The following is a 27737-nucleotide window of genomic DNA, read 5'->3' as shown; positions in this document are numbered from 1 at the left end:
CTACTTGGAGTACTGTGCTCAGTTCTGGTCACCTCACTACAGAAAAAATGTGGAAACTATAGAAAGGGTGCAGAGGAGATTTATAAGGATGTTGCCTGGATTGGGGAGCATGCCTTATGAGAATAGGCTGAGTGAACTTGGCCTTTTCTCCTTGGAGTGACAGAGGATGAGAGGTGACCTGATAGAGGTGTATAAGATGATGAGAGGCATTGATCATATGGATAGTCAGAGGCTTCTTCCCAGGGCTGGAATAGCTAGCACAAGAGGGCACAGTTTTAAGGTGCTTGGAAGCAGGTACAAAGGAGATGTCGGGGGTAATTTTTTTTTTTTTTTTTACGCAGAGAATGGTGAGTGCGTGAAATGGGCTGCCAGCGGTGCAGGTGAAGGTGGGTCTTTTAAGACACTCTTGGATAGGTACATGGAGCTTAGAAAAATAGAGCACTGTGGGTAACCCTGGTAATTTCTAAAGTAAATATCTGTTCGGCACAGTATCATGAGCCAAAGGGCCTGTATTGTCTTGTTGGTTTTCTATATTTCTAATAACCTATTCACCAATGCCTAGTTTGGTTCTCACAGGAACAACTTATTCCAAATTTCATCACAGCCTCGTTTCAACCATAGATCAATGAGGTAAATATAAAGATTAAATGAGATTAACACGAAGTAAAAATTGGTCAAAATGACATTAAATGCCTTGATAGCACTAATGTCAATGATTATCATTGCTGAAGAACTTGGACAGAATAGGGAAATGGGCAAAGAAGTGGCAGAAGGAATATAGTTTACGGAAGTGTATGGTCATGCACTTTGGTAGAAGGAAAAAGGCAGAAACATTTTCTAAACAGGGAGCAAATACAGAAACTGGAGGTGCACAATTCCCTTAAGGTTGACTTGCAAGTTGAGTCAGTCATAAGGAATCCAAATGCAATGATAACATTCACCTTGAGAGGACTAGAATATAAAAGCAAGGATATAATACTGAGACTTTATAAGGCATTGGCTAGAATGCATTTGGAGTATTGTGAGCAGATTTGGGTCCCGTATCTAAGAAAGTATGTGCTGACATTGGAGAGTGTATAGGAGGTTTACAAGAATGACCCTAGGAATACAAGGATTAATGTATGCATACTGTTTGGTGGCTCTGGCCCTGCACACACTGAAGTTTAGAGGAATGAGGTGGGGGAGAGGAAGCTCTCTTTGAAACCTACGGAACATTAAAAGGCCTGGAGAGAGTGTCTAGGACCAGAAAGCGCAGCCTTAGAATAGAAGGACATTCTTTTAGAACAGACAAGAGGAGGAATTTAGACACGAGGAGGAATTTCTTAAGCCAGAGGATGGTGAATCCATCATTGCCACAAACAGCTGTGGAGGCAGTTATTGTGTATATTTAAAGAGAAAGTTGATAGGTTTTTGATTAGTAAGGGCATGAAAGGTTATCGGGAAAAGGCAGGAGAATGGGGTTGAGAGGAAAAATAAATCAGCCATGATCAAATAGCACAGCAGACTCAATGGCCTAATTCCTGATCTACCACAGCTACTACAATTGAAATTGAGTGGCATACTATTACTGGATACCCTATCATCAATATTCCAGGAGGTCATCATTAATCAGATACTGAACCGGACCAGACACAGACACCCAGTGGTCACTTTATTAGGTAACCTATACACCTGCTCATTAATGCAGATATCCAATCAGCCAATTACGTGGCAGCAACTGGGTGCATAAAAGCATGCAGACATGGTCAAGAAGTTCAGTTGCTGTTCAAACCAAATATCAGAATGAGGAAAAAATGTCATTTAAATAACTAAAGAATAATTGTTGATGCCAGATATGTGATTTGAATATCTCAGAAACTGCTGATCTACTGAGATTGTCACACATAACAGTCTCCAGAGTTTACAGAGAATGGTGTGAAAACAAAAAAATAAATCCAATTAGTAGTAGTTCTGTGGCTGAAAGTGTTCTATTAATGAGAGAGATTAGAGGAGAATGGTGAGACTGGTTCAAGCTGACAGGAAGGCAACAGTAACTCAAGTAATGATGCATTACAACAGTGGTGTGCAGAAGAGCATCTCTGAACCTTGAACATCTAACCTTGAAGCGGAAGAGAATGAATGGTCACTTTATTAGGTATAGGAAGTACCTAATAAAGTCACACAGACTGTATACAACATGGCTATAATAGCAGGTGAAAAACAAGAGAAAATCTGCAGATGCTGGAAATCCAAGCAACACACACAAAATACTGGAGGAGCTCAGCAGGGTAGGCAGCGTCTATGGAAAAAAGTACAGTCAATGTTTCCGGCTGAGATCCTTCGGCAGGACTAGAGAAAAAAAATGAGGAGGAGATTTAAAAGGTGAAGGAGAGAGAGAAACATAAGGTAATTGGTGAAACTGGGAAGGGGAGGGATAAAGTAAAGAGCTGGGAAGGTGATTGGTCAAAGAGATACAGGGCTGGAGAAGGGGTAGTCTGATAGGAGAGGACAGAAGCCCATGGAAGAAAACAGGAAGGAGCACCAGAGGGAGGCGATGGGTAGACAAGGAGATAAGGGGAGAAAGGAAAAAAGGGATGGGGAATGGTGAAGGGGAGGGGCTATTACTGGAAGCTTGAGAAATCAATGTTCATGCCATCGGTTGGAAGCTACCTATATGGAACATAAGATATTACTCTTCCAACCTGAGTGTGGCCTCATCGCGACAGTAGAGGAGGCCATGGATTGACATATTGGAATGGGAACAGGAAGTAGAATTAAAATGGATGGCCACTGGGAGATCCTGCTTCTTCTGGTGAATGGAGTGTAGGTTCTCGGCAAAACAGTCTCCCAATCTGTGTCAGGTTTCACCAACATACAGGAGGCCACAGTGGGAGCACTGGACACAGTATATGACCCCAACAGACTCACAGGTGAAGTGTTGCCTCACCTGGAGGCTGTTTGGACTTTGAATGGTAGCGAAGGAGGAGGTGTGACGCTTGTTCCGCTTGCAAGGATAAGTGCCAGGAGGATAGTTAGTGGGGAGGGACAACTGGACAAGGGCGTTGTGTAGGGATTGATGGACGACTGCATTGGTGCTGCTTCCTGTTCTGATGCCGAGCTTGTTGACTTCATCAACTTTGCCTCCAACTTCCACCCTTGCCTCAAATTTACCTGTTTCATTTCTGACACCTCCCTCCCCTTTCTCAATCTCACTGTCTCTATCTCTGGAGACACCTTATCTACTGGTGTCTGCTATAAACCCATGGACTCTCACAGCTACCTGGACTCTTCCGATCCTGTTAATTGTAAAAATGCCATCCCCTTCAAGAGGACAAGAGGAACCCTATCCTAGGGTGGTGGGAGGATGGGTAAGAAAGAGTAGACATGCGTGAAATAGAAGAGATGCCGTTGAGGACAGCATTGAGGTTGCGCTGTCTCCAATGGGATCCCACCCCCGAGCACATCTTTCCCTACCCCCCCCCCCACCTTCTGCTTTCCACAGGGATCGTTTCTTATGCAACTCCCTTCCTCATTCGTCCTTCCTGATTCAACTCCCCCTTGGCATCTATTCTTGCAAGCGGAACAAATGCTAGACCTGTCTCCACACCTCTTCCTTCACTACCATTCAGTCCTTCCAGGTGAGGTGACACCACCTGTGAGTCTGTTGAGGTCATGTGCTCCTGGTGTGGCCTCCTGTATGTTGGGGAGACCTGACATAGATTGGGAGACCACTTCACCGAGCACCACCGCTCCATCTGTCAGAAGAAGCAGGCCACCATTTTAATTTCACTTCCCATTCTGACATGTCTATCCACGGCCTCCTCTACTGTTGTGTATGTTGGTGAAACCTGACGTAGACTGGGAGACTGCTTCGCCGAGCACCACTGCTCCATCCGTCAGAGGAAGCAGGATGTCCCAGCTGCCACCTTTTTAATTTCACTTACCAGGCCTCCTGTATGTTGGGGAGACCTGACGTAGACTGGGAGACCACTTCTCTGAGCACCACCGCTCTATCTGTCAGAAGAAGCAGGCCACCATTTTAATTTCACTTCCCATTCTGACATGTCCATCCACGGCCTCCTCTACTGTCGCGATGAGGCCACACTCAGGTTGGAGGAACAACACCTTATATTCCATCTGGATAGCCTCCAACCTGATGGCATGAACATTGATTTCTTGAACTTCTGGTAATGCCCCCCACTTCACCATTCCACATCCCTTTTCCCCTCTCTCACTTTATCTCCTTGCCTGCCCTTCTCCTCCATTCTCCCTTTGGTGCTCTTCTCCCTTTTCTTTCTTCCATGGCCTTCTGTCCTCTTCTATCATATTCCCCCTTCTCCAGCCCTGTATCCCTCTCACCAATTTTTCAGCACTTAACTTCATCCCTCCCCCTCCCAGTCTCACCTATCACCTTGTGCATCCCTCTCCCCTCTCCCAGCTTTTAAATCTACTCGTCTTTTTTTTTTAAAACTCCAGTCCTGCCGAAGGGTCTCAACCTGAAACGTCGACTGTACTTTTTTTCCATAGACGCTGCCTGGACTGCTGAGTTCCTCCAACAGTTATAAAAGCAGGTGACAGGCTAGGTATTCTGCAATAAATTACACCTGAAAATCCTTCACCAAGGTACAGAATAGAAGTGAAGCGTCTTACAACCTCAGCTCTCAGGAAATAACACTAGTAGCCAAGCCACAACAGGAATTAGAAACAAAAGATATTTATTAAATGTAAGATAAAGGTAAAAAGGGTGATATGTGTTGTGGTAGTGCTGGCTAGAGAGAGGGAAAGAGAGAGAGAGAGAAAGAGAGAGGGAAAGAAAGAGAGAAAGACAGAGAGAAAGAGACAGACAGACAGAGACACACACACACACACAGACAGAGACAGAGACACACACACACAGACATTCATTTGAAGCAGTACCCAGCAGGTGCTGGCAATGGATGGGTGTTTGCAGGTGTCTCAGGGAATTGCAATACAGTTTAAAGAGGAAGGACAGGCCAGGAAATGTACAGGACATAGCAAGAGTGTGCGGTTGAATAGCTTTAATTTGCCTGGACAAATATTGGCTTTGAAATAAATTGGCATCTTTTACCATTGCTGGACCTAAATGTGAAATCTTTTTGAGAAAGATCAAAAGCTTCATCATCTTTCGAAGGATAATAACAGATGGGCAATAAATGTTATCAATACCAGCTTTGCTTGCAAGCCAGAAGTCAATACATTTTCAAAAATCCTTGTGTTTTCAAGAGCCAACACTTCTATTCATTGCAAAATATATTAGCTGAATACTGACACATCATCAATTACGCTGAAGTCTGATTTTACATTCTGCCTATGTCTCTCACAGTACATGTGTTCCTTCAACATTGAGCTCTCCTAGGTTATTTTTACACAAAAAGACGACAAAATCTCTATAGACTTTCTTGTCAGTTATGGCAATATGCCTACAGAGTTACCATGGCATCTGGGAACTAGCCTTTCTAGGTCACAATAGATCTGTGTCATTCAGAGTACAGACAGAATTCTATTTGAGAAGTCCTCCTCCTTTGGGTGGAGAATCTATGATCATACTAATGCAGACGGAGATATCATCCTTATCAGAAAATTCATTTGAATGTGCTTGTTAAAAAGAAACATGAAATGTAGAGGTAATAAAGAAACAATTATGTGGTTACAATATAATAAGAGGAAATAAATAATGCAAATCCAGTTTCAGCAGTGAATAATGAATGTCATCAGACACAGCTTTAAGAGGAACAGAAGTGCTTGTGGTGCCTTAGCCAAATGAAAAACAAAGTTATCATGAAATTGGCACAAGGATTTATAGAACCATAAAGCCCAGCCAAAACAAAGAAATTAGTGAGCTTATTGAGGCTTCCGTTAAAGAGCAGCAGAATGTCCCATCTTTAATAGGCATCCTCAAAGAAAAACCTGGCAAACACATTTTCAGTATACTTTAGACATAAGGCCTCTATACTCCTTGTTCCTGAATCAACTATGCATGAAGTATTGATTCGTATGAAAATAGTTAAGATATTCCACAGACACGCAAATCAGACTGGTGAAGACATCATGCAGGGCTGCTGAAACAAAACTGGAAATAAGATCATAAGACATAGGAACAGAACTAGGCCATTTGGCCCGTCGAGTCTGCTCTGCCATTCAGTCATGGCTGATCCTTTTTTCTCCTCCTCAGCCCCACTCCCTGGCCTTCCCCTGTAACCTTTGATTCCAAGTACAATCAAGCTCCACCTTAAATTACCTGGCCTCCATAGCTGCCTGTGGTAATAAATTCCTCAAATTCACCACCCTCTGGCTAAAGAAATTTCTCCACATCTCTGTTTTAAAAGGATACCCCTCTATCCTGAGGTTGTACCCTCTTGTCCTAGACTCCCCTACCATGGGAAATATCTTTGCCACAACTACTCTATCTAGGCCTTTCAACATTCAAAAGGTTTCAATGAGATCCCCACTCATTGAGAGAGATTACAAGTTAGTGCAGTACAGCACAGGAACAGGCCATTCAGCCTTCAATGTGATGCCGAACCAGTTAAAAAAGCAAATCAGTAGCACACAAACCTACCTACACCATGTCCATGTTCTTCCATGTTCCTTACATCTATCTGCCTATCTAAACATCTCTTCAAAGCTTCTAATGTATTTGCCTATACCACAATACCAGGCAGGGTACTCCAGGCATCCATGACTCTCTGATTAAAAAAAATACCCCTCACATCCCTTTGAACTTACCCCCTTTCACCTTCAATGCATGCCCTCTGGTATTAGACAATTCAATCCTAGGAAACATGCTCTCTGTCCACTCTGTCTTTGCCTCTCATAATCTTGTAAACTTCTATCAGATCTGCCCTCTGCCTCTGGCGCTCCAGAGAAAACAACCCAAGTTTATCCACCTTCTTGTGATAGCATACACCCTCTAAATTGGGCAGATCCTAGTAAACCTCTTCTGCACCCTCTCAAAATCCTCAACATCCTTCCCATTGTGGTGTACACAATACTCCAGATGTGGCCTAACTTGAGTTTTATAAAGTTGCAACATAACCTCCCGACTTTTGAACAATGCCTCAACTAATAATAGCAAACATTCTATAGCCTTCTTAACCACCTCATCAACTTATGTAGTAACATTTAAGGAGCTATGAACTTGGATCCCAAGATCTCTCTGCTTGGTAACTCTGTTAAGGATCTCGCCCTTAACAGTGTACTGTCTCTTTGCATTTGCCTTACCAAGGTGCAACACCTTATATTTATCTGGGTTAAACTCCACCTGCCATTTCTCAGCCCATATCTGCAATTGATATTGCACTATATTCTTTGCAGTCTACTACACTATCCACAACTCCACTAATCTTGGTATCATCTGCAAATTTCCTAACTCACCCATCTACATTTTCACCCAGGTCATGTACATACATCCAAACGACAGAGGTCCCAGCACAGATCATTGTGGAAATCCACTAATTACAGGCTTCCAGCTCAAATGAGTCCCTTCAACCACTGGCCTCTGTCTTCCATGTGCAAGCAATTTCTGAATCCAAACATGCAATTTGCCATGGATCCCATGCACCTTAATCTTCTGGATTAGCCTCCATTGAGGGACTTTGTCAAACACCATACTAAAATCCATGTAGACAACATTCACTGCATCAATCTCTCTTGTCACCTGCCATGCACAAAGCCAATGTAGGCTCTCCCTAATTAGGCCACGCGTTTCCAAATGTTCATTTAACCACTCCCTAAGAATTCTCTCCAGCAATTTCCCTACAAATATGTGAGCTCACTGGTCTATTGCTCCCAGGATTTTCCCTTGCTGCCTTCTTAAATAGAGGTACATTAGCCTCTTGCCAGTCCTCTGGGACCTTGCCTATGGCTAAAGAGGACACAAAGATACTGGTCAAGGGCCCAGCAATCTCGTCTCTTGCCTCCTTCAATGATAAATCCCATCAAGCCCTAGGAACTTATCCACTTTATTACTCATTAGGAGGCCCAACTCTTCCTCCTTTTTGACCTCTAAACGCCCTAACATATTTAAATACTCAGCACTGATCTTCTGTTCCTCCACATCCTTTTCCTTGGTAAATACTGAAGCAAGATACTCATTAAATACCTCACTCACATTCTCTGCATCCAAGCAAAATTTCCCCTCTTTATTCTTGAGTGGTTCCACCCTCTTTCTCTTGATCCATGTATGGAATGCCTTGGGATTCACCTTAACCCTACTTGCTAAGGACTTTCCATGGCCTCTCCAGGTTTTCCTTATTCCTTTCTTTAGTTCTTTTCTGGCTTCTTAATACTCCTCATACGCTTCATTTGATCCTAATTTCCAAAACTTTACATACTTTTCCTTTATCTTCTTGATTAAATTCATCACCTCTCTGGACGTCCAAGGTTTTCTTATCTTTCCACCCCAGTTCTTTCTTCTAACAGGAAAATACTTTTCCTGTACTCTGTGCAATTGATCCTTTGAACACCCTCCACATGTCTGATGTGGGCTTGCCAGAGAAAAGGTGTTCCCAATTAACGCTTCTTAGTTTCCGTCTGATATCATCGTAATTTGTCCTACTCCAATTTAAAGCTCTCCTACAATGACCTTGCCTATCCTTAATTATTGCCTGAAAGTTAAGGAATTGTGGTCACTGTTCACCCACTGAAAGGTCAGTCACCTGGCCAGGCTCTTTACCCAACACCAGCTCTAATACGGTCCCTCCTCTCATTAGAACATCCACATATTGATTTAAGAAACTCTCCTGGATACACTTAACAAATTCTGCTCCATCCAAACCCCTTACATTAGAGATGTTGAAATCCCCCATAACAACAACCTTATTATTTTTACACATTTCCTTAATCTGATCATATATCTGTTCCTCAATGTCCTGGAGGTTATCGGAGGGTGTGAGGTACAATCCTGCCAGTGTGGTTGCACCCTTCCTTTTCCTGAGTTCCACCCAAATGGACTCAGTGCCTGACCCCTCCAGTATATCTCTCCTGAGTGCAGCTGTGATATTGTCCCTGATTAGTAGTGCAACTCAACCCCCAACCCTTTACCTCCTCCTCTATCTTTTCTAAGACTTCAAAAACCTGGTACATTAATCACCCATTCCTGCCCCTCTCTCAACCAAGTTTCAGTAATGGCTACAACATTGTTGTTCCATGTACTGATCCATGCTCTAAATTCATCACCTTTTCCATAAAACTCCTAGCATTAAACTACACAGACATCAAACTATCTAACCTTTAATATCTGTTATTTTGATTTTGCCTTTCAATACTTTCCCTTACCTCTACCTTCTGGTCCGATTCCTCCCTTAATGACATGGGCTCCAGTTCCAACCCCCGGCAAAACTGGTTTAAACTCCCTCGAGTAGCATCAGCACACCTCATGACCAAGATACTGGTTTCCCTCCAGTTCAGGGTGCAATCCGTCTCTCTTGTATTAGAAAAGGTTCCAATGATCTGAGAACTTAAAACCCTGTCCCCTGCACCATCTCCATAGCCACTCATTCATCCGTGCTATCACCCCATTCCTACCTGCACTAGCAGGTGGCACAGAGAGTAACTGGGAGATTACAACCCTGGGGGTCCTTTTCTTCAGCCTCTTTCCTGACTCTATATACTCACTGTGAAGGACCTCTTTCCCTTTTCTGTCTATTGAATGAGGAGAGGTTAAAAGGCACAGGTTTAGAAATTTCACAGAAGGAGCAAAGTGATTTGTACACAAAGATAAGAACCTTGATGATTTATAGATTTGAATACTCATGTATACACGTAAATGTAATATTAACTCACATAATCCATTAATTCATGTGCACCACAGTTTAGCATCAAATGCAGGTCCTCTCCCAATGTCATTTGTAGTGTGGTACAAGCCTCCTGAATCACCTCAAAAGCTTGTTCTATACGATCATAACCTTTCTTCCAGCAACCCAAATGAGACATTACTGCAGGCTGAATGTAGAAACAAGTTTTTCAGTCTGTTTGTGTTAAAAAGCAGATTAAGTGATCTGCATAATAATCCCCTTCCTCCACCTACAGAAACAGAGATAGTAAGGCTTGCCTGCTTTGTTTTAAAAAGTGGATTCCAGTTAATTGGGTCACATCAGGGGCAGTACATTTTGGCTCAATTAAGCAGCTGCCCCAATTGGCCAAAGTTTCATGGAAATAGTTAAAAAGGTATAAAAAGACAAAATGAGTAACAAATTATACATTTAAATGAAATACAGAACAAATTTGCACACTACCAATAGCACGACAGTACTATAAAATTGTGTATTAGTTCCTAATATGTATCGATGGAGGAATACATCCATGTCATGTTCTTTTGGCTGTAAATTAATAAAATCAGTGCAGATAGTGGACTGCCTTCATACAATCCTATCAATGATTGCATCCTCCAAATCTTCATTTTCATTGTAACATTCAAGATGATTGTCAATACCTTCAAATCCTTCGCAGTTCCTGACATGTTGAAGTAATGAAATGGTTTCATTTTCACTTCTGGCTGTTTCTGGCATCTTCAAGCTCGAATGCTTGAAATCAGAATGAACAAAACAGTTCTGAATTGCTTTGCTGCTTATTATTTGCCAACTATCAGTGCCAATAATCAGTTTTCTTTTTAAACACAAACACATGCGAGTGATGCCACTTTAAAACTGTTTACTCAAAGAAGGTGCTGTGTCTAACAGCCATGCAAGTGCCTGCGACTAATGCATCATGTCCCAAATAGACAAAGGTAATCCTGGCAATTTACTCCATCGGTTTTTGTTCTTTAAGAAGTGTTCTAAGTAAGCAGCTGCCCCAGTTAACTGATGGCCCAATTAACTGGAATTCACTATAACATGAATCCAAATATATAATGTAAAATAGTTTCAAGAATGCTTAGTATGACAAATGGATCATTCTTTAATATATTCTTACTCCATGTTTTGGTGGTAACATCCACTTGCTTATTTCTTGCTGAAGATCTCTCATCATTTTGAGAGCCTGAAAGACAATATCAAACAGCTCTAATTATATTCTCAGATCATGCCAAGGTAGTAGTAAAAGTAAGGAGGTTTGCCAGATTTGTCAATCAATATTTTAAATTTTCCAGCTTAAATGGATTGCTTAGCTAAATATTTGTCATGAGGAGCTATTATCATTATAGCAGAGTACTTGGAAACATTCAAGGTAATCAGGCAAAATCAACATGGTTTTCAGAATCAAGTTTATCATCACCAGCATGTGATGTGAAATTTGTTAACTTAGTTTTGTGAAAGTAAAAACATATTTGGCTAATTTATTGGAATTTTTTTTTAGGAAAATATGTGACGAATAAATGGGGACTGGTGAATGTACCATACTTGGACTTCCAGAAAGCATTTGAAGGTGCTGCTTCAGAGATCGTTGTAGAAAATAGAAGCTCATGGTGTAGAGGTAATCACTCGTTTTGATAGGAGATTAGTTGGCTAATTGAAAATAGAGTAGGCCTAAATGAATCTATTATTGGTTGAAAAAAATAATAATTTGTGTGCTGCACTGTTTCAGAATTTAAGTATATTAATGACTTAAACAGAATAATGAAGTCATAGAGTTCTCTAGGATGGAACCAAGCCCTTTGGCCTACCATCTGAATTCTATTCATCGACTGTCTATATTAATCCCATGTACCCATATTTGGTACGTAGATTTTAATGTACGGACAATTCAAGTGCTCTTTCATATAACTTCTTAAATGTTGTGAGAATATCTGCCTCCATCACCCACTCTGGCAAAGTGTTTCGGATTTCAACTAGCCTCTAGGTTAGGGGTTCCCAACCTTTTTAATACCATGGATCCCTACCGTTAACTGAGGGGTCCATGGGCACCAGGTTGGGATCCCCGCTCTAGGTGAAAAGGTTCCTTCCTCGATCATTTTTCAACCTTATGTTGGACCTGTCCGCTCTAATTTTAGATAACTCTGCTAAGGGGTAGGATTTCCCAACACCGATGCTCCTCATAGTTTGTATACCACTATAAAATTCTCCTGCACCCTTCTCTGCTCCAAGGAAAACAAATGCAGCCTATTCATATTCTTCTCATATCTCAGAATCTCCATCCTAAGCAACTTTCTGAATATCTCTCTGTGTCCCCTCCATTGCAATCAAATCTTCCTTACAATGTGGTAAACAAATCTATACACAGTGTTCCAGCTGTGGTGTAAATAATGTTTTATAAAGTTCTATCACTATCTTCCTGCTCTTACATTCTACACCAATCTACTGCCACCAAACTCATAGCTCCCTTGCATTGTAATGCTCACTTCTACCCAAGATCCACAAACCGAACAGTCCAGGTAGGCCTATTGTCTCAGCTTTCTCTTGCCCACTGAACTTGTGTCCTCATATCTCAATTCCATTCCATCCCCCTTGGTGCAGTCCCTTCCCACTACATCTGCGATTCTTCTCATGCCCTCAGTCTCCTCTGTAACTTTCAATTTCATGGCCTTGACCACCTCACCTTCACCATTGATATTCAGAATCAGAATCAGGTTTATTATCACCAGCACGTGACATGAAATTTGTTAACTTTGCAGCAGCAGTTCAATGCAATACATAATATAGAAGAGAGAAAATAATAATAAGTAAATCAGTTACAGTATACGTATATTGAATAGATTTAAAAATGTGCATAAAACAGAAATACTGTATATTAAAAAAAAGTGAGGTAATGTCCAAGGGTTCAATGTCCATTTAGGAATCGGAAGAAGCTATTCCGGTATCACTGAGTGTGTGCCTTCAGGCTTCTGTACCTCCTACCTGATGGTAACAGTGAGAAAAGGGCATGCCCTGGGTGCTGGAGGTCCTTAATAATGGACGCTGCCTTTCTGAGACACCGCTCTCTGAAGATATCCTGGGTACTTTGTAGGCTAGTGCTCAAGATGGAGTTGACTAGATTTACAACCCTCTGCAGCTGCTTTCGGTCCTGTGCAGTAGCCGCATCTCCCCCCCCCCCCCCAATACCAGACAGTGTTGCAGCCTGTCAGAATGCACTCCACGGTACATCTATAGAAGTTTTTGAGTGCATTTGTTGACATGCCAAATCTCTTCAAACTCCTAATGAAGTATAGCCACTGTCTTGCCTTCTTTACAACTACATTGATATGTTGGGACCAGGTTAGAACTTCAGAAGTCTTGACACCCAGGAACATGAAACTGCTCACTCTCTCCACTTCTGATCCCTCAATGAGGATTCGTATGTGTTTCTTCGTCTTGCCTTTCCTGAAGTCCACAATCAGCTCTTTCAGTCCCTATACACTTCTAGCACCTATCAAAAAGGCCTCAAAGCTCTTTGCTTCTTTCTTGACAAAAGAACCAACCAATCCCTCTCTACCACCACTATCTTCTATCTGACAGAGTAGTACACACCTGAACAATTTTTCCTTCTGCTCCTCCCACTTTCTCCAAACTCAAGGGGTAGCCATGGCAACTCACATGGGCTCCAGCTATGCCTGCCTCTTTGTTGGCTATGTAGAACAGTCCATGTTCAAAGCTATTCCCAGTTATATTTCCCAACTGTTTCTCCGCTACAACTACAACAGCATTGCTTCATGCACCTATCCTATGCTGAGTTTGTCAACTTTGCCTCTAACTTCCACCCTATTCTTAAATTCACTTGTTCCGTCTCTGACATCTCTCTCTCTCTTTTACTGATTTATCTGTCTCCAGCTCTGGAGACAAGCTGTCAAACAACATCTTTTATAAACCTACTGATTTTCACGGTTACCTCAACCATACCTCTTCCTGTCCTATCGCCTGTAAAAATGCTATTCCCTTTTCTCAGTTTCTTCGCTTCCTCTACATCTGTTCCCAGGATGCAGCTTTCTGTTCCAGAACATCAGAGATGTCCTCCTTCTTTAAAGAATGGGGTTTCCCCTCCTTCCCTTCACCCTCATCTCCTCCATTTTCCATACATCTGCGCTCACCCATATTCCCACCACCTTAACAGTGATAAGAGTTCCTCTGGTCTTTCTCTACCACCCCATCAGCCTTCACATCCAACACATTATCCTTCACAACTTCCGCCATCTCTGAACATATCTTTACCTTCTTCCCTCCCCGCTTTCCGCAGGGATCACTCCCTTGTCCGTTAATCTTCCCCCACTAATCTCCCTCCCAGCACTTAGCTCTGCAAGTAGCCTAAGTGCTACACTTGCCCATTCACCTCCTTGCAGGGCCCCAGGGAGTCCTTCCAGGTGAGGCAACGCATAATCTGCGAATCTCATAGGGTTGTTTATTGTGTCCAGTGCTCCCATTGCAGCCTCCTCTACATTGGTGAGACCCGTCATAAACTCTGGGGCCACCTTGTTGAACATTTCTGCACTATATGCCACAAGTGGGACTTCCCAGTGGCCAAGAATTTTAATTCCATTCCCATTCTAATGTATCGGTCCATGGCTGCTTCTTGTGTCAAGATCAGGTCACTTTCATTGCGGAGGAGTAGCACCTTATATTCTATCCCAAAACGCAGACTGTTCATTAATTTCCATACATGCTGCCAGACCTGCTGGGTTCCTTCAGCATTTTGTGTGTGTTACTCTGGATTTCCAGCATCTGCAACTCCCTTGTGTTTATCTTTATCAGAATAGATAATTTTAACGTCTACTGGTTTCTTCATGGGGTTAGATCAGATAAATAGCAGTTAATCAAACAGGTCAGACAAATACCTAATCAAATGTCGTACCTTTTTATAACCAAGACTAGGTTGAGGAACTGCTATCACTTCTTTCAGCAATCTTAATTTCCCCCCAGATGACTTCCCACAGTCAAGTAAACTTATTAATGGAAGGGGCATTCTCATCTCCTTTGGGGATTCCTAAAATGAAAATTAAAGTTTAATTTAATGGAAATATGAAAGTAGTTTTTATAAAGCAGAGAGTAATTTTCTAGTACATATATACTGTAATTTGAATTGAATATTATAATTTTCAGGTACTTGGCAAACCTATTTTCCCCTAAATATTTAGCAAATTAATAATTAGAGTTGTTTAATATACTATTAATCTGTACTCATTTTGCAGCTGAACTTACACCATTTATATCCAACAACACCACACTACAACCAGTATGAACCGTAGAAACGATATATAGACTGATATATTTCTATTAATAGCAAACATCAACATTAAGTGATTGTTAATATAGCTCAAAAACATTGTACCTTCCCTCCTTACAGATGGTGATAGAAATCAGATTTTGATTGTAAGAAAGAGGTGAGAGAGTGGCAAATGAAATGAAGGCAACTGAGTCTTCCAAATCAGAGTGAATAGAAAATCTCTAACATTGTAAACAATTAATATAAAAAAAGAGATAATCATCAAAGATTATTATCTGCTGAATGACGAGATCAGAGAGATTACTATTTTTGATTCCTCTCCTAGATGGACCTGTGACTTAAACTAAATAGGAATTATAACTTACTATTATATCAAAATAGATAATATGATAAATGATTTGAAGGTAGTAACAATAATTGCTTAATAAAAGCTAATAAAATATGTAAACATATTTTAATAAAATTGGAAGGGCAAATACTGTTCTATTGTTTCATTTACAAGAATTGGATGAGTTCTGAGGTGACTGATGATGCCAATGTGGAAACTGCAGACACTTCCACATATGGGGCACAAGATACCCAACAGGGCAGGGTGTAGGTGGGTAGTTTCAGAGATGGTATACTCCTTTCACCATTTATGCTAAGCTTTGTGTGTTCCCAATGAATGGACTTCAGCTTCTCAACGTTATTACAAATCTTTCCACTCCAATTTAAATGGTAACATGCCAGAAGATGGTGGAGGTGTACTTTCTCAAAGAAGCTTGGAGCACATCCTTAAATCTGTCTTTGTTCCTCTGGTAATCTCTTCCTGGTATGGAGCTCAGACTATAGTGTGGGGGAACTTCATAGAGACGATCAACAGCTGGTTCAAAGACCTGAAGGGCCTGGTATCCTTCGTGATCACGGTCCAAGGAAAAATTTGATAAGCTTACTTAAAGCTCATACTTAGTTAATATGCCAATGCTTCTCTCTTAATTTTACAGTTACATTTCAATGTAGTTAGCCTCTCCAACAAAAATTCATTACACTGGGATGGCAGGGGTAGGCCTGTTGATGCTTTTCTGAAAGGCAAGCTTTATCTTATCCTACTTCTGTATGTCCTTACAACTACCTGCTTTGAGGCCTTATCATGTTCTTACAGCTATATCCTTTAAGGTTTCATGATTTACTTGTTTTTCTTAGTGAGCCAGTTTGTTTGGCTGGGTTATCTTTAGATGATGACTCTATCTCTATCCACCTGCACTGATCCACCTATTATCATCTTTCAAGTAGCCTTGTTAATACCTTAATTAGATTAGTGCCTGAATATTATAATTATGTGTCTGAAATTCCAAGCTTCACTGTTTAAGTAGAGTCATTAATATAGTTACATAGTACAGTATAGCCCAGGATGTTGTGCCAGTCTTTTAATTTACTCCAAGATCAATCTAACAGTTCCTTCCCACATAGCATTCCATTTTTCTATCACTCATGTGACTATCTAAAAGTCTCATAAATGTTTCTAATGTATCTGCTTCTACCACCACAACAAGCTGTGTGTTACTACTCTATAAAAAATTCTACCTCTGACATCCCCTTATACTTTCCTCCAATAACCTTAAAAGTATGTCTTCTCATATTAGCCATTGCAGCCCTCGGCGTTGCCTGTATCAATGCCTTTTATCATCTTATGTGTTGGCGCGTGGACAAGTGGTTAAGGCGTTCGTCTAGTGATTTGAAGGTTGCTAGTTTGAGCCTTGGCTGAGGCAGTGTGTGTGTCCTTGAGCAAGGCATTTAACCAACATTGCTCTGTGATGACACCGTTGCCAAGCTGTATGGGTGCTAATGCCCTTCCCTTGGACTACATCGGTGGCGTGGAGAGGGGAGACTTGCAGCATGGGCAGCTGCTGGTCTTCCATACAACCTTGCCCAGGCCTGTGCCTTGAAACCTTCCAAGGTGCAAATCCATGGTCTCATGAGACTAATGGATGTCTATGAATCATCTTATATACCTCTGTCAAGTCCTATCTTCTATCATCCTCTTTTATTCCAAAGAGAAAAGCCCTAGCTTGCTTAACCTTTCCTCATAAGGCAAGCTCTTTTATTCAGGTAGCAGCCTAGTAAATCTCCTCTGCACCTTCTCTCAAGGATCCACATTCTTCCTGTAATGAACTTGAAACAATAGAGTAAGTGTGGTCTAGCTAGAGTTATATAGAGCTGCTACATTACTTTGTGGCCTCTGAACTCAATCCCCAGACTAATAAAGGCCAATACATCATATGCCTTCTTGCTTACCCTATCAACTTATGTGGTGACTTTGAGACATGCATTTGGAATACAAAATCCCTCTGTTCCTCTACACTGCTAACTTTGTGCTCTGCCTTCAAGTTCAACATTCCAAATTCTATCACTTCACACTTTTCCAGATTAATAGGATGCAGAGATGGGCTGAGAAGATGCAGATAGAGCTCAATATCCCTTTATAAATTTCAACAACCTTCTACACGATCGATAACCTTCCCTTGTATAATGTACAAACTTACTAACCTACCCTTCCATTTCCTCATACAAGTTATTTATAAAAATCCCAAAGTGTAAGTTTTCTAGAATAGATCTCTGTGGAACACCACTGATCAAGGGCCTCCAAACATAAACCACATAACTATATAACATATAACTATTACAGCACGGAAACAGGCCATCTCAGCCCTTCTAGTCCGTGCCGAACTCTTACTCTCACCTAGTCCCACCGACCTGCACTCCATTCCTTTCTTGTCCATATAGCTATCCAATTTAACTTTAAATGACAACATCCAACCTGCCTCAACCACTTCTGCTGGAAGCTCGTTCCATACAGCTACCACTCTCTGAGTAAAGAAGTTCCCCCTCATGTTACCCCTAAACTTTTGCCCTTTAACTCTCAACTGAAGTCCTCTTGTTTGAATCTCCCTCACTCTCAATGGAAAAAGCCTATCCACGTCAACTCTATCTATCCCCCTCATAATTTTATATACCTCTGTCAAGTCTCCCCTCAACCTTCTACATTCCAAAGAATAAAGACCCAACTTGTTCAACCTTTCTCTGTAACTTAGGAGATAAAATTCAGGTAACATTCTAGTAAATCTTCTCTGTACTCTCTCTATTTTGTTGACATCTTTCCTATAATTCGGTGACCACAACTGTACACAATACTCCAAATTTGGCCTCACCAATGCCTTGTACAATTTCAACATTACATCCCAACTCCAATACTCAATGCTCTGATTTATAAAGGCCAGCATACCTAAAGCTTTCTTCACCACCCTATCCACATGAGATTCCAACTATGCACCATTATTCCTAGATCCCTCTGTTCCACTGCATTCTGCAATGCCCTACCATTTACCATGTATGTCCTATTTTGATTAGTCCTACCAAAATGTAGCACCGCACATTTATCAGCATTAAACTCCATCTGCCATCTTTTAGCCCACTCTTCTAACTGGCCTAAATCCCTCTGCAAGCTTTGAAAACCTACTTCATTATCCACAGCTCCACCTATCTTAGTATCATCTGCATACTTACTAATCCAATTTACCACCCCATCATCCAGATCATTAATATTTATGACAAACAACATTGGACCCAGTACAGATCCCTGAGGCACACCACTAGTCACTGGCCTCCAACCTGACAGTTATCCACCACTACTCTCTGGCATCTCCCATCCAGCCACTGCTGAATCCATTTTACTACTTCAATATCAATACCTAATGATTGAACCTTCGTCACTAACCTTCCATGTGGAACCTTGTCAAAGGCCTTACTGAAGTCCATATAGACAACATCCGCCGCTTTACCCTCATCAACTTTCCTAGTAACCTCTTCAAAAAATTCACTAACATTTGTCAAACATGACTTTCCACGCACAAATCCAAGTTGACTGTTCCTAATCAGACCCTGTCTATCCAGATAAATATATATACCATCTCTAAGAATACTTTCCATCAATTTACCCACCACTGACGTCAAACTCACAGGCTGATCATTGCTAGGTTTACTCTTAGAACCCTTTTTAAACAAAGGAACAACATAAGCAATACGCCAATCCTCCGGCACCATCCCCATTTTTAATGACATTTGAAATATTTCTGTCAGAGCCCCTGCTATTTCCACACTAACTTCCCTCAAGGTCCTAGGGAATACCCTGTCAGGACCTGGGGACTTATCCACTTTTATATTCCTTAAAAGCGCCAGTACTTCCTCTTCTTTAATCATCATAGTTTCCATAACTACTCTACTTGTTTCCCTTACCTTACACAATTCAATATCTTTCTCCTTAGTGACTACCGAAGAAAAGAAATTGTTCAAAATCTCCCCCATCTCTTTTGGCTCCGCACATAGCGGTCCACTCTGATTCTCTAAGGGACCAATTTTATCCCTCACTATCCTTTTGCTATTAATATAACTGTAGAAACCCTTGGGATTTATTTTCACCTTACTTGCCAAAGCAACCTCATATCTTCTTTTAGCTTTTCTAATTTCTTTCTTAAGATTCTTTTTACATTCTTTATATTTCTCGAGCACCTTATTTACTCCATGCTTCCTATATTTATTGTAGATATCTCTCTTGTTCTGAACCAAGTTTCCAATATCCCTTGAAAACCATGGCTCTCTCAAACTTTTAACCTTTCCTTTCAACCTACAGGAACATAAAGATTTTGTACCCTCAAAATTTCACCTTTAAATGACCTTCATTTCTCTATTACATTCTTCCCATAAAACAAATTGTCCCAATCCACTCCTTCTAAATCCTTTCGCATCTCCTCAGTTAGCCTTGCTCCAAACAAAAATCTCAACCCTGGGTCCAGACCTATCCTTCTCCATAATTATACTGAAACTAATGGCATTGTGATCACTGGAGACGAAGTGCTCCCCAACATAAACCTCCGTCACCTGACCTATCTTATTCCCTAACAGGAGATCCAACACTGCCCCTTCTCTAGTTGGTATCTCTATGTATTGCTGCAAAAAACTATCTTGCACACATTTTACAAACTCCAAACCATCCAGCCCTTTTACAGAATGGGTTTCCCAGTCTATGTGTGGAAAATTAAAATCTCCCACAATCACAACCTTGTGTTTACTACAAATATCTGCTATCTCCTTACAAATTTGCTCCTCCAATTCTCGCTCCCCATTAGGTGGTCTATAATACACCCCTATAAGCATCACTACACCTTTCCCATTCCTCAATTCTACGCAAATAGCCTCCCTAGAGCAAACAGAATATGCTCTATCTACTATTACCTTTTGCCTTCCATAAGCAAGCCAATTCTGAAGCTATGTAGCCATGTTTCCATTGATCCCATGCCTTATGACTCTCTGAAATGAGCCAACCATGGGGAATCTTGTTGAAATGCCTTATGCAAGTGCATATATACCACATCCACTGCTCTATCTTCATCAATTTGTTTTGTCCCTTCCTCAAAAAAGTCAATGAGATTCAAGAGGCACAGCCTACCCATCACAAAGCCATGCTGACTCTCCCTAATCATACTATGCTTCTCCAAATTCTCATAAACCCTGTCTCTAAAAATACCTTGTCCGCCACTGCTGTAAGACTCACTGGTCTATAGCTCCCAGAAATTGAACAGAGTAACATTTGTCATCTTCCAATCTTCTGTTACTACTTGTGTGGCCAGTGGGAACATGTGTCCTTTGTTCTCACGACATGTTTCTACCTCATCAACCATTTATTCTTCACCCTATAATTCTTTTCCTGCCTCCAGAACCCCATACAAATGCTCCTTAATCAACCTCCATATTTCCTTGAGAACATCCGTTTCCAATTTATGCTCTTACATTTCTGTCCAATAGCATCATAATAAGTCCTCCCTCAATTAAATATTTTCCCATATCATTTGCCCTATCCTTTTCCAAAGCTATGCAATTCAGGGAGATGCAGTCACTGTCTTCAAAATGCTCACCCACTGAGAGGTTTGTCACCTCACCAGGTTCACAGCCTAGTACCAAACCTTGTATGGCCTCTCCTTGTGTTGGTCTGTCCATAGATTATGTCAAAAATCCTTTCTAAATACACCCCACAAATTTTGCCCCATTTAATCTTTTGCATTAACAGGGTGGCAATTAATGTCAGGGAAGTTGAAATCACTGAAGACAATCCCATTCCCATTCTGACATGTCTATCCACGGCCTCCTCTACTGTAAAGATGAAGCCACACTCAGGTTGGAGGAACAACACCTTATATTCCGTCTGGGTAGCCTCCAACCTGATGGCATGAACATCGACTTCTCTAACTTCCGCTAAGGCCCCACCTCCCCCTCGTACCCCATCTGTTACTTATTTTTATGCACACATTCTTTCTCTCACTCTCCTTTTTCTCCCTCTGTTCCTCTGAATATACCTCTTGCCCATCCTCTGGGTCCCCCCCCCCCTTGTCTTTCTTCCCGGACCTCCTGTCCCATGATCCTCTCATATCCCCTTTTGCCTATCACCTGTCCAGCTCTTGGCTCCATCCCTCCCCCTCCTGTCTTCCCCTATCATTTTGGAACTCCCCCTCCCCCTCCAACTTTCAAATCCCTTACTCACTCTTCCTTCAGTTAGTCCTGACGAAGGGTCTCGGCCTGAAACGTCGACTGCATCTCTTCCTACAGATGCTGCCTGGCCTGCTGCGTTCACCAGCAACTTTGATGTGTGTTGCTTGAATTTCCAGCATCTGCAGAATTCCTGTTGTTTGCGTTTAAACTCAGTAATCTGCCTTCTGATCTGCTCCCATGTATCCCTGTTGCTATTGGGGAGCAAGGCTATAGAACACCCTCAATAGTCTGATTTCTGTTTCTGACTTCCAGTTACACTGACTCAGTAAACAATCCACAGCTGTGATACTATCCCTGGTTAGAAATGCCAGTCCCCCACCTCTATTACCTCCTTCTCTGTCCCTTTTGAAACATCTAAACTTCAAAATATCCAGCAGCCATTCCTACCCTTGTCTCTGTAATGGCCACAATGTTGTAGTTCCATGTACTGATCCAGAGTCTAAGTTCATTACCCTCGTTTGTGATACTTCTTGCGTTAAGGTAAACACATTTCAACCCAGCTAACTGGCTGCATTTATGCCTTATCCATTACCTGTCTTTCCTCATAGTCTCCTTACACATTGTATCTGTCTTTATACAAACTACTCCATCATTTGTCCTACCATTCTGATTTCCACCCCCGTACTAACCTAGCTTAAACCCTCCCTAACATTAATTTAAAATGTTACTACTCTGTGAATGTAAACTGCTGTATTTATCAAGGATCTTTAAAGGCAACCTTTTTTACTTTTTCTTACAGAACTATACTTACCCTTAAATATTTTTTTTATCCAACCTTAAAACCTACCTTTTCCTTATTAGATTTTATGGAGTTTATCACCTTCTAAACATTATCTTCATTAATTACAAACATGCCCATTTTTATTCAAGTCTCCCCCTTCAAATAGAGTCAATAAATCAGTTATTGTTCTTAGGATTTTTTTAAAATCGAGGAACTAAATTCTCTCAGGTTATATTCAACTTATTTTTTTACAAAATTTTATACCTATAATCTAATTATCTATAAATTTCGTTTTCTAGACATTTGTACAAATAAAGCATTTATCATACTCATTTCATAGCTTCTGATATAATGTATAATAACCACAGTTGCTTTATCCATGTTTGTCTTCAGAATCTCACACCATGTTCTCATACAGTTTGTGCTCCACTTAGCTCAACAGATTGTTCAAATATCACTTACCCTTGAGAAATAAGGGTAATACATTATTAACGTTTCATCTCTACACAACTCACTATTACAATGGATGAGAGTAATGACATAGTAATGACAATGTTAATACAAACTCCCATTACACAATACTTATAAATTTAATCCTCTCCCCCATTACCTTTATAATTCCACTCTAGAATAGCATTGTTATTTTCTTCATTTCCCTTTCCCTTATCATTTTGGATCAATCTCCACAAGATATTCACTCACCTCATTCTTATCCATTCAAGAATGCAGTAATAATAAAAAATATGCAGTGTTGCTTTCTGAGTACTAATTTCATTAAAGTCTAAACAATATGATAAATATTCAAAATATAATTAATGGTTAATAATTTAATGTTACACAAACAGGTAATGGGTTACAAACTGATTAAAGCAAGCAACTTTCTGTGATATTGTGGCAATTACAAATTAGATTTTATACTGCTCCATCTGCTATTTTTCCATATGCAGTTGTAATTAATATAATAAATGCAAAAGGAGAAAGAGAAAGTTCTCCTACCTCTGCTTGGTTCAGTGAAGCAATGTATAAATACAAGCGGGTCTTCTGTAGTCTGGCTGCAGCCTTGGCCATTGCCAGTGATACCACACCAATTGCTACACTGCCAGGAAATAATGCTTCTGGTGGGTAACGGGGATTGATTGTCTTTTCTGGAACATTACTTCTTTTGTCTGCAATTTAAGTTATTAATATGAGCTTCCTGGTTAATTTTAGACCATAAGACATAGGAGCAGAATTAGGCCATTTGGCCCATCAAGTCTGCTCTTGCATTCAATCATGGCTGATCCTTTTTCCCCTCCTCAGCCCCAATCCTCGGCCTTCTTCCCGTAACCTTTGATGCCATGTCCAACCAAGAATCTATCAAGCTCTCCCTTAAGTACACCCAACGACCTGGCCTCCACAGCTGCCTGTGGTAATAAATTTCACAAATTCTGCACCCTCTGGCTAAAGAAATTTCTCCACATCTCTGTTTTAAATGGACACCCCTCTCTCCTGAGGCTGTGCCCTCTTATCCTCAACTCCCCCACCATGCTAAACATCCTTTCCACATCTGCTCTGTCTATGCCTTTCAACATTTGAAAGGTTTCAGTGAGATCCCCCTCATCCTTCTAAATTCCAGCGAGTACAAACCTAGAGCTATCAAAATTTCTTTAACTTTTTCATTCCTGGAATCATCCTTGTGAACCTTTATTATAGACCACTTGAAATGCATGTGAACATTGCATTTCCCTTCCTCACCAGTGACTCTATCTGCAAGTTAAACTTTGGGGTATTCTGCACAAGGAACCCAAAGTCCTTTTGCATTTCAGATTTTGAATTTGCTCTCTGTTTAAAAATGTTTTCTACTACCAAAGTGCATGACCATGCATTTTCCAATATTGTATTTCATTTGCCCCACTCTCTTGCCCATTCTCCTAATCTGTCTAGGTGCTTCTGCAGACTACCTGTTTCCTCAACACTACCTGCCCCTCCACCAATCTTACATCATCCGCAAACTTTGCAACAAAGTCATCTATTCCATCATCATTGGCGAAAGCGTAAAAAAAGCTGTCCCAACACTACCCTCTGAGGAACACCACTGGTCACTGGCAGCAAACTGGACTTTTTTCTCCAGTTCTGCTAAAGGGCTTTGGCCGGAAATGTCTACTGTGCTTTTTTTCATAGATGCTGCCTGGTCTGCTGAGTTCCTCCAGTATTTTATGCGTGTTACTTGGATTTCCAGCATTTGCAGATTTTCTCTTGTTTCAGAAAAGGATTCTTTTATTTCTACTCGCTTCCTCTTACCAATCAGCCAATGCTTTAATCATGCCAGTAACTTTACAGTAATATCATGGGATCTTAACAGTCTCATGTGTGGCACCTTGTCAAAAGGCTTTCTGAAAGTCCAAATATATAACACCCACTACATCCCCTTTATCTATCCTACTTGTAATCTCCTCAAAGAATTCCAACAGGTTCATCAGGCAAGATTTTCCCTTAAAGAAACAATGCTGACTTTGTACTATCTTGTCCTGTGTCACCATATACTCTATGACTTCATCCTTAACAATTGACTTCAACATCTTCCCAACCACTGAGGTCAGGCTAACTGGTCTATAATTTCCTTCCTGATGCCTTCCTCCTTTCTTGAAGAGTGGGGTGATATTTGCAATTTTCCAGTCCCCTGGCACCATGCCAGAGTCAATGACTTTTGAAAGATCATTACTAATGTCTCTGCAGTCTCTACAGCTACCCATTTCAGAACCCTAGGATGCAGTTTATCTGGTCCAGGTCTTTCAGCTTTTTGAGCACCTTCTCCTTTATAATAGTAACTGTACTCACTTCTCTTCCCTCACACCCTTCAACATCTGGCACACTGCTAATGTCTGCCACAGTGAAGACTGACGTAAAGTACCCATTTAGTTCGTCTGCCAGCTCCCTGCCCCTCCGCTTTTATTTCTCCGGCCTCATTTTCTAGCAGTGCTATATCCACTCTCATTGCTCTCTTATTTTTAACATACTTAAAAAAGCTTTCATTATCCACTTTGATATTATTTGCTAGCTTGCTTTCGTATTTCATCCTCTCCCCTCTAATGATTCTTTTAGTTGCTCTCTGTAGGTTTTTAAAACCTTCCCAATTCTCTGTCTTCCCACTAATTTTTGCTTTGTGGTACGCCCCCTCTTTTGTTTTCACAATAGCTTTGACTTCCCTTGTCAGCCACAGATGTACAATTTTGTCATTTGAGTATTTCTTCATTTTTGGAATACATCTATCCTGTACTTCCCTAATTTTTTTCCCCAGAAACTTACACTATTGCTGCTCTGCTGTCATCCCTACCAGCATCCCCTTCCAATTTACTTCAGCCAACTACTCTTTCACACCACTGTAATTTCCTTTACTCCACTGAAATATTGCTATGTCAGATTTTACTTTCTCCCTATCAAATTTCAAGTTGAACTCAATCATATTGTGATTACTGTCTCCTAAGAGTTCTCTTACCTTAAGCTCCCTAATCACTTCCGGTTCATTACATAACATCCAACCCAGTATAGTTGATTCTGTAGTACAGTCAATAACAAAGTGCTCTAAAAAGCCATCTCATAGGCATTCAATAAACTCACTCTCTTGAGATTCATTTCCAATCTGATTTTCCCAATCGACCTGGATGTTGAAATTGCCCATAACTTCATAACACTGCCCTTTTGACATGCCTTTTCTATTCCCTGTTGCAATCTGTGGTCAACATCCCAGCTACTGTTGGGTGGCCTGTATATAACTGCCATCAGAGTCCTTTTATCCTTGCAGTTTCTTAACTCAACCCACAAGGATTCAACATCTTCCAATCCTATGCCACATCTTTCTACTGATTTGTTGCCATTCTTTACCAGCAGAGCCACACTAACCCCCCTCTGCCTACCTGCCTATCCCTCCAATATAACGTGTAATCTCGGACATTCAGCTCTCAACTACAACCATCCTTCAGCTATGATTCAGTGATGGCCACAACTTTATACCTGACAATCTGAATAGTGGAATAAGATTATGCACCTTATTTCTTCTACTCCATGCACTAAGATACAACACCTTGAGTTCTGTATTTGCTACCCTTTTTGATTCTGCATCCTTAAGGCACTGATACGTGCTCTGCTGTCTGCAATGATGTCCTATCATCTGCCCGCCTTTCCTGACAGTCTGACTGAAGGTTATCTTTGCTTTTTTACCATCCATCCTATCCTGAGTCCCTTCACTCCTCTCTGCCGATTAGTTTAAACCCTCCCCAACAGCTCTAACAAACCTACCCGCGAGAATATTAGCTCCCCTTGGGTTCAGGTGCAACCCATCACTTTTGAACAGGTCATATCTCCTCCAAAAGAGATCCCAATGATCCAAGAACCTAAAGCCCTGCTCCCTGCACCAGCTTCTCAGCCATGATTTATCTGCTAAATCATCCTGTTTCTACCCTCCGTGGTGCGTGGCGCAGGCAGCATTCCAGAAATTACCATTGTGAGGTCCTGCTCCTCAGCTTTCTGCCTAGCTCTCCAAATTCTCTTTTCAGGACCTCTGAGCTTCTCCTCACCATATTATTGGTACATATTAACACCAAGACATCTGGCTGCTCTCCTTCGTTCTCCAAAATGTGACATCCCTGACCCTGGCACCTGTGAGGCAACATACTATTTGGGTGTCCTGTTCACATCCACAGAATCTTCTGTCAGTTCCCCTGACTATTAAGTCCCCTATCATTACCACTCCCATCTTCTCCCTCTTTCCCTTCTGCACCATGGACCAATGTCAGTGCCAGTAACCTAGTCTCTGTGGCATTCCCCTGAGAGGTCATCCCCTCAACAGTATCCAAAACGGTATACTATTATTGAGGGGAATGGCCACAGGGGTGCTCTGCACTAACTGCCTATTCATATTTCCATTTCTCCTGACAGTCACCCAGCTACTCACCTCCTGCAACTTCAGGGTGACTACTTCCCTGTAACTCTGATTAATTATCTCCTCACTCTCCTGTACAAGCTGAAGCTCATTCAGCTGCTGCTCTAGATCCCTAACATGGTCTTCAAGGAGCTGCAACCAAAGGCACTTCACGCAGATGTAAGTTTGGCAATCTAAGAAAACTGTTATGTCCCTAAAGCAAGACCTGGCTATAAATTGAGGTGATTTCACCACTATTGCTTTAAACTTGCCGGGATCTTTTGTAGAAAGCATTTCAATGCTATATTTTTTCATTTCCTGTTCCTGGAATATACTGTATGATGCGATGTGGTAAGCGAAAACTATTCCATTTATTTAAATGCTTGATTACTCGGAACTCGGAATAGGTCAGTACATTTCTCATATCAACAGTACCAGCAGGGGATTGATACAAAGCTAGGGTATCCAGATCCA

The 27737-nt window shown here is 41.2% G+C and overlaps 1 protein-coding gene across 4 annotated transcripts in view; it reads right to left on the bottom strand.

The window, feature by feature from the left end:
* eno4 (enolase 4) overlaps positions 1-27737 on the bottom strand; it is a 100805-nt gene that overhangs the window by 22156 nt on the left and 50912 nt on the right. For 3 of the 4 annotated variants that reach the window (XM_072239808.1, XM_072239809.1, XM_072239810.1), the window contains 4 exons: positions 23363-23532; positions 14695-14826; positions 10912-10977; positions 9784-9942 (listed from right to left, as the gene is read on the bottom strand). In XM_072239808.1, coding sequence (XP_072095909.1) covers positions 9784-9942; positions 10912-10977; positions 14695-14826; positions 23363-23532 — 527 coding nt within the window. The remainder of the gene's footprint in view (positions 1-9783; positions 9943-10911; positions 10978-14694; positions 14827-23362; positions 23533-27737) is intronic. The other variant, XM_072239811.1, reaches the window with a different exon arrangement.

Source organism: Mobula birostris, chromosome 21 (assembly GCF_030028105.1).
Source record: "Mobula birostris isolate sMobBir1 chromosome 21, sMobBir1.hap1, whole genome shotgun sequence".
Lineage (NCBI taxonomy): Eukaryota > Metazoa > Chordata > Chondrichthyes > Myliobatiformes > Myliobatidae > Mobula > Mobula birostris.
This window is presented reverse-complemented; position numbering and strand designations above follow the sequence as displayed.